Source organism: Dryobates pubescens, chromosome 17, assembly GCF_014839835.1.
Source record: "Dryobates pubescens isolate bDryPub1 chromosome 17, bDryPub1.pri, whole genome shotgun sequence".
Classification (NCBI taxonomy): domain Eukaryota; kingdom Metazoa; phylum Chordata; class Aves; order Piciformes; family Picidae; genus Dryobates; species Dryobates pubescens.
This window is the reverse complement of record NC_071628.1, coordinates 6,604,016-6,612,068: the sequence shown is the minus strand read 5'-3', so window position 1 is coordinate 6,612,068 and position 8,053 is coordinate 6,604,016. Positions and strand designations below refer to the sequence as shown.

The window sequence follows — 8,053 nt, the reverse complement described above, 5'->3', positions numbered from 1 at the left end:
CTTGCGGTACTAATATGTTCTAGAGGGTAACAAATAGATTTACTTTCAGAAGGCATCTCCCAAGACCCTAGCATTGCTGGGATCCTAGTTAGAAGACTCAGTGCAAGGGGCCCAGTCCCCATCACATCGGTTAGCGAACGCAGCCTTGTCATTCTGCTTAGAAAAAAAACAGCCAACCAACCAAGAAATCACATCGTTGATGTTCCCGGAGCCTCTCTTAAAAAGAAGCCACCCGACAATGTCCACCTTTCATTCCGCGGCCTGGGTCGAGCCCCGCGGGGAGCACGTCCGGTGCGGCCACAGCGCACCGGCTCGGGACCGGGCGGAAGCTTCCGGAAGCGGCCCCGATGTGCCCCGCGGGACAGCGTCACACACCGGGCTGCGACACCGCGGCGGGGAGAGCGGGGGGACAGGGGAGGAAGAAAAGGAAGGAGCTCGCCATCATCCCGGCTCGCTCCCGGTGCCCGGGCACGCTTCGGCCAGCAGCACCACAGCCACGGCGCCCAGAGCAGCCAGCGCCGGCGCAGAAGGCAGCTGCTGCCCCCACCGCAGCCCATCCCCTGCTCCCTGCCCCCGGTGACGCCCAGCCCGCTCCACAGCGCCTGCCGCTGCCCTTTCGACCTTTCCAGCTCCTCCTCCTTCCCCCAGCGCCGAGCCGCCGCTGCCCCCGCCCCTTAAGGCGGTCGGGGCCGCTTCCAGCGGCGGCGAGGGTTGGGAGAAGATGGCGGCGGCCGCGGGTTGGGCCTTGCTGGGCCTAGCGCTATGGCTGTGCGCGGCAGCCGGGGCCGGCGAGCCGGAGGGGAAGCGGCGATCGGGGCCGGCCAAGAAGAAGGACATTCGGGACTACAACGACGCGGACATGGCTCGGCTGCTGGAGCAGTGGGAGGTGCGGGCGGGGAGCGGCGATCCGCGGTGGGGGTGCGCCTCCCGGCGCTCGCGGAGGGCAGCCCGTGGCGCCGGCGCGAGGAGCGGGGCGGGCGGCGGCCGCGCGCCCGGCTCAGGCCCTGCCGGCGCCCGGCTCAGGCCCTGCCGGCGCCCGGCTCAGGCCCTGCCGGCGCCCGGCTCAGGCCCTGCCGGCGCCCGGTTCAGGCCCTGCCGGCGCCCGCGATGTGGCGGCCGCGATGTGGCGGCCGCTCTGCCCAGCCCCGCCGCGCCTCCGCTGGGAGGCACGGCACCCGCGGTGCGGCCGTTCTTGCCCCGGGGCCGGGCTGGAGCGGGCGGCAGGGCTGCCCGAGGCTTGGTGGCGTTAGGGTGGTGGGTGCACGTTGCCTTCCTCCGAGGCTCTGGGTGCCTGGGGTTGGGGAGGTTACGACACCGGGGCGAGCGGGCACAGGAGGGGCTCCTGGGGAAGCTGCCCTCATCCCAAGGGCCTGCATTTTGTCCCCTTGCCGCCTCCTGCTGCCTCAGCCTCCAAGATGTGCTGTCGTTGCAGGCCAGCAGCCTGGTTTGCCTTGAATATCGGCTTTCTGATGGTGTTCGGTGATGTCTGTGACCAAAGCACGGAGCAGGAGAAATACTCGTTTCATGTTTACAGAACAGCTATGTAGTTGGGTTTTTTGTTTGGTATTTCTTCCTTGCCATTCCTCACGCTAGTGACTTGTCCCCCTTCATCCCCATCAGCCTGCTGCCTTAACTTTCTTTGATAGTTTCTCATCAGTCTTTTCTCCATGTGGTTGTCATGCCGCTGTTCAGTTCTTCTCGCTGTTTTTGTCTTCCATGCCAGAAAACTCATCAGTGTCTTTTGCTCATTCCCACGAGGGATGTTGCCCAGAATGTTTTGCACAGAAAATGGAGAGATAATAGAGTGGAAGTCCTCTAACACTGGCTACAGCTGTGGTTCAAGGTGGAGAAGCAGGTTTTGTCCATGTAATATAGATAAAGTAACTTCCCTTAAAAGTAAGGCTGTCTCTTGGACCTGCTTGGCAGGGTATGCCCTTGTGCATCCCGTGACTGGCTGTGTATCTCTGCCGTTAGGAAGGCAGAGTCTTAGAAAATTGAGTTAAAATTTCAAAATCACATTAAAGTACCAAGTTTAACTCTCTATTAGAGAGAGTTAGCCAAGGACCAGGTGGTTCCAGCCGCTGAAAAATAAAGGCTTAAATGATAAGATTGGCCAACTTCAGCCAAATTTGGCATTATAGGAAAAATCTTAAAAGGTATTTCTGAGTTTGAATTGGCTGCTTTGATGAGAGGGATGCTGAAGCTCATGCTGTCCTGAGACCTTGGCTGTGTGTTGTTCCAGCCAGGTGGCAGGCAGGGTCTGGTGGCTGCTGAGAACTTTTCCTGTGGCTGAAGCAGGTCTCTGATCCAGTTCCCCATGTGCTGCACAAATGCTTGCAGCCATTGTCGGCTGCAGATGTGGCTGAGCAGCTGGGGAGCTGGCTGCTGGGGTTGCACAAGGAAAGAAAGACTGAAGCAGGGGCTCCACAATCAATGGTTGTTTGGTCTTGGAGCTGGTCAGCTGCATGGCATTTGGCATGATGGTGGTCAGGAGACATAGAACATGAAAGCCTTGGGGGTGGTGGCTGGAGGACAGAAAAGAAGAAGGGGCGTGAGTAGACCTAATGGAGTGGGATAAGAAACAAAGAGGCTGTTGTGAATTGGGTAAGAGCAGGAATTCTGCTGGGCAGTGAGGGGCACAGGCACAGATCTGTACAGAATCAAGGGCCATTTTGTGCAGCTGAGAGATGACTCCTAATATTTAGTTTCCCTGGTAGTTAGTCTGAAAGCATTGGAGGATGGTGGTTGTGCCATCCTTGTGTTCAGCCACAAGCCTGGCGAGGCTGAGGCTGTGGTTCCACCTCTGTTCAGGCTCTTGTGCTGCCCCTTGCACTAGGCTGGTGCAGCCATGTGCACAACTGCCCTGTGAACTGGGAGAGTGATCTAGTGGAAAAGGAGCAGAAGAAAGAGGGCAAAAGAGGCAGAAGTTTCATCAGCTCATCTTCAGTTTCTTGCACAGCTAGAGCCTGAGGGAAGCCACCCAGGGATTTCCCTCACAGAAAGGGACTCTCCAGCAGCCTTGATTCCAGAGGAGCTGGAAATGGAACTGAGAATCTGGTCCAGAGGCCTTTCTGTTACTGAAAGGTCATCTTCTTTTAATAGGTCATTGATGTTAGATGCTCAGGGTTTCTCAGGGCTTGACTCTGAGCTAAGATTATTGAATAAGATGAGGAACTAGATGACATATGTTGCTAATATTTTTAAAACAAAAAATCTCAGGCATTGATGAGAAATGTATGAAAATGGGAGCTGAAGGGAGAAGAAAGAGAAGGAATATGCAGTTACTGCTGCATCTGTGGATTGCTTTCCCTCCAAAGCCTCACGTTACTGTTTGAATGAGTGACTGCTAGGGAGTTAAAAGCAAAGCTTGTGCTTGCCATCTTTTGCAGAACTGCAGGGTAGTTTGTGCAGGATGGAATTTTCAATGGCATGCAAACCACCTCAGGCTTGCAAAATTGAGACTGAGAGGTAGTTAATAAGAAAGGATAAAATCTGAGGCTTCTACAGCTTTCATTCTGTCATAACTGTCAGGAAGACAGGAAACAATGTAGCTGGGATGGGAAAAGAAGGAAGGTCACCTGTGTGAACCCTTAGCCTTTAAAGGCCATGGGGCACTGCCTGCAGAGGGGTGCTGTAAGGGTGATGTTGGTGTGTGCTGCGCATGCAGAGATGAGAGGGCAGTGCATGCTCAGAGCCACAAAGCAACTGCTGCTGCTGACCTCGGAGGCTTTTGAAGGGAGTGTTTGTAGCTGTTGCTGCAGTTGATGTTCCTAATGGATTGATGCATATATGCACTGAGTGTTTGAAGTCAAAACGATAGCTAAAATATCTGCCTCCATTGCTGCCACTTTACGGTGCTTGGGTGCATGCCAGGGAAAGACTTTGGGGGCTTTCTCTTCTTTTCCTTTTAAATTCTGGTACACAAATACTGTTTAGGAAATCAAGTTCCAGCTCAATGTAAGTTGTCACTGCGTTCACTCTTCTCTGCTGGGAGCTGTTTTAGGGGGCAGCAGATGAATTCTGCCTTTCCAAATATTTAAATGCCTGTCAGCCTCAGCAGATGCATCAGGAGGGGCTTTGTCTGTTCTCTAACAGCCATTTCCTCTTGGTGATTTTGTTGTCACAATGTGAGCTGCTCTTCATCTCTGCATTAGAGAACTTGTGAAACCCTTAATAAAACTTCTTCTGTGGTGTGAGCATCTAAACTCTGAATTCTTGCCTAGTTATTTACACACAGTAAGGGAAATTAAGGATTCCCAGATGAGTTTTGACCTCTGGAAGCAACATGCAGATGGGTGACTTGGTTTGTATCTTTGTGTATGAGGCTTTTTCGTGCATCTTCCTCAGTCCATCTTGTATGCTTAATAAATTTCTGTGAAACTGTGAAGGAAAAACAAGAAAGTGTGTTGTTTATAAAGTACTGAGGTGTATTGAATCAGCCTTGAGTCCTCACTAGGTGGTAAAGTGAGGGTAAAGTGCCTGTTGGCATCAAAGTGTCCATCATTTTGTAGGGAGAGAGGAGCATCTTCAGACAGAGCTCTCTTGAGTTAATCTCCCATCGTTAGGCTACACAATGCTTTTGCTTTATCACTGCAGAGTTCATTCTCTAAGCAGTTTCAAAAAAGGATACTTTGTAGAAGAGTTGAGTTTAAAGCCTCCTTTTCTTTTTCAAAACAGAAAGATGATGACATTGAAGAGGGTGATCTTCCTGAGCACAAGAGGCCTTCGGCACCAATAGATTTCTCCAAAATCGATCCGGGCAAGCCTGAAAGTATCCTGAAGCTGACGAAAAAGGGGAAGACCTTGATGATGTTTGTCACGGTGTCAGGAAATCCCACAGAAAAGGAGACTGAAGAGATTACCAGCCTGTGGCAGGGCAGTCTCTTCAATGCCAACTATGATGTGCAGAGGTAAGCTGCTGTGTGCAGGGATCCAGTTCTTGGCTTTACTGAACCTGTTCACGCTGTGCCCTTCTGCACCTCCGCCTCCATCACCGTTGCCTTGTTTCTATGACGGTTTGTTCTGTCACGCTGCAAACGCTGGGGTGCTGCTCACATCTCCTCAGCATTGGTGCATGAAGCCTGCATAGCCTTGCTGTGTTTGTCTCATCATGCTGCAGCTATTGATCAGGTTTAGCTGCAGCAGTTTGCCTCTGTGTGCTTGATGGAAAGCATCACACTTGGCAGACTTGTCGCCACAAAAGGCTTTTTGTTCCCCTGCCTTGGAAATGTGATTGATTTATTTTTTTTTCCTTCCAGAGAGGGAGGGTCATTGTGAAGCAGCAGAATGTTGTGCTGTTGTATTGAGGCTGGGAAGGGCTGCAGTGTGTGAAGCCAGTTTAATGCCCATGAGTGGATTTTTTTGGTTGTTCCAAATGAGTTCTTCAGTTTCCCCATGTTCTTCCTCCTGCTTGGTTATTTGTAACCTTCATACGTTTTATTCTTGCTAGAAAACTTGTTGCCATCACCAGGCAACACCAGCAAGGCCAGCTCCTGACTCTGAATACCCCAGCTGTGGTGGTGCTCTGCATTAAGCAAAGTGTTGCAGTGCTTGAAAGGCACAGAGCTAACTGGGAAAATCTCTCTCTGTCCCCTAGGTTTATTGTTGGCTCCAACCGAGCCATCTTTATGCTGCGTGATGGTGGCTATGCCTGGGAGATCAAAGACTTCTTGATCAGCCAGGAAAGGTGTGCAGATGTTACTCTGGAAGGCCAGGTTTATCCTGGAAAAGGAGCAGAAGAAAGTGAGAAAGGGAAAAACAAAACCAAACCTGAAAAAGCAAAGAAGAAAAAGGATGCAGACAAGAAATCCAGTAGCACCCAAGAGGACAACAGGGCCACCAAACAGAGAGAGGATCTATGATGGAGGCATGACCCAGACTGAATGCTGCTCTGCTGCTCCTGGAAGGGAAACTCATTTTCCATACAATTCCTGGTTTTACTTTGGGGGGAAGGAAGGAAGCAGAGATTCCTGAGGTTAAAAGACTGGTGTGTTGAAATTCACCAGGTTACTTATTAACATTGGCCATTTGTTTAGTTACAGGAAAGGTAATGTTTAATAGCAGCAACTGACTGCTTTCATTTTTGTTTGGGTGGGTTTTTTTGTATGCCTTTGTTGTTTAAAATTAACATAGAAATGTGTGTGTCTAACATCACAACGTGGAAAAGAAGAAATGCAATCTCAGAATACACAGCCTTCGTCTGCAGGAGCTGTGCAGGTTGGTCACTGATTTACAGCTGCTGTTAGCCAGCAGAGTGCAGTGCTGAAGGATTCTCTGGGAGGCCTCTTTGCTGGGCTCACTTGGCAGAACTGCCTGAAATGGCAGAGAACAGTGGCAAAAGATACCTGAGGTGATGGTCTTTAGGACTTGTCTGGTTAGCCTGCATATTTCTTGAAAACAAACCCCATTCTGTGTGCCCCCAGAAATCCATGGAAGTACTCAGAGGTATGGTAGAAGCTAGACAGATACTTGACTAATGCACTCCAAATCCTTGAAGGAGGGAGGTTCTGTACCCCTCAGAAGTGATGCCAGGATGTTGATGAATTACACAGTACCCACAGTAGCTGTGTGGGGGTGATGGGAAGAGTCAGATCGACGCCATTCAGGTTGCTACTGCTGCCAAAGAGCTGTGCCTGTGGAAGCAGGTGTTATGTATGTCCCATTGCCTAGACTGAGCTAGAAGCAAGCTTTCCCTGTCACATTAATTTGTTTTCCTGGTTTATGTGTTTAAATGGTTGAAAGAGTACTGCTTACAGTGCAGAGTGGAACTCAGACATAGCCCTCACTGAGGGTTAGTAAGCAGTATGTTTTGGGGTTTGGGTACAGGGTCCTGACTGCCATGTTGGATGAGGAATGAAGTGTGATGTATGGGAGCAAACACCATTTCTTCTTGAGGGGGGGCTTTGTTACTGTTCAGTTACATGCATTGCTCAGAACTGTTTCCCTTCTGCCTTTCTCTCTGTTGAGGACTAAATGCACCTAATCTGTATGGTCCACACCATTTTCCAGAGGAGGGGAGCAGCGTTAACTCTTCATTTGGTACTACTAAGGTGTTATTTTGAATCTTTCAGGTGCTAAATTGCAAATGTTTTGGATAAGAGGTCCTAACTGAATCATAATGGTTGGGCTTGGGGAATACTTCAGTGTTAAAAGTGGGAAACTGACTTTGGGTGCTCCTGAAATAAAAGCTGTCACTAAACTTGCTGCCTTGCTGAGTAGTAAAGTTACAGTTAGATAGCAGCTTTCTGAGGACTAAATGATGTTGCTGAAGGCTCCAGGTGATCACTTCTATTTGATTTTAATCATATTTGTATGAATTTAGATTGAATCCTTTTGGGCCACACTGTTAAATCCCTGCCTGTTTGGAAAAAAATGAGGAAACACAGAATTTACAGGTTTAACTTTTATTACTGTTGTACTCCACTGTTAACCCAAGTGTGCAGTGGGGTTGAAGGGCCTGTGTGGGTGTTTGGATATTGCATTGCATGGAGGAGAGAAGTGCAACCCATTTCTCGTTCAGAACTCAGGCAGCATTTTGTGAGGTGTTGTTGCTTCTTACCTCAAGAGATAACAGAGGTCAGGCACAGCTGTTAAAATGAGAACTCTTGATGAGGGGTTTTCTCCTGACAGCTTAGAGCTGTGCTGTGACAGTTGAGGTCATAATCAGAAGCATGGGAACGCAGTTTCTGTGCAGCTCCTAATGTTATCAGACTTAAACACGATTTCTTTTTGATCCAGGTGGGTTCTTCCTGAGCTAAATTAATGAAGCAATGAAAAGCAGCATCCAAATAATACAAAAGCAAATCAGCCAAGGAGGAGAAACAATTAGTATGCTGCAGCCCAGCTTTTGAGAACAGGTACTGGTGTTAGCCAGTGAGGAAATCTACAGCGGCAGTAGGCTGGGTCTGTCCCTTGTAAAGGCAAAGGGAGGAGAGCAGCCTTGTTGCAGTTCAGCCAGACAACTGACCCAGGCTTTTGTTTGGTTGGTTGGAGCCATAAAGTTGCCTATGCCAAACACAGACGCCTTTTGTGCCACAGAATGTAGCTACATTTT

General features: G+C 49.8%; 1 protein-coding gene across 1 annotated transcript; it reads left to right on the top strand.

The window, feature by feature from the left end:
- Positions 1-451: 451 nt before the first annotated feature.
- MESD (mesoderm development LRP chaperone) lies at positions 452-6,888 on the top strand. Its single transcript, XM_054168942.1, is given in 4 exon segments — positions 452-886; positions 4,678-4,910; positions 5,597-5,835; positions 5,838-6,888. Coding segments are annotated over 4 exon segments (672 nt in total). The 5' UTR covers positions 452-721; the 3' UTR covers positions 5,873-6,888.
- Positions 6,889-8,053: the final 1,165 nt, after the last annotated feature.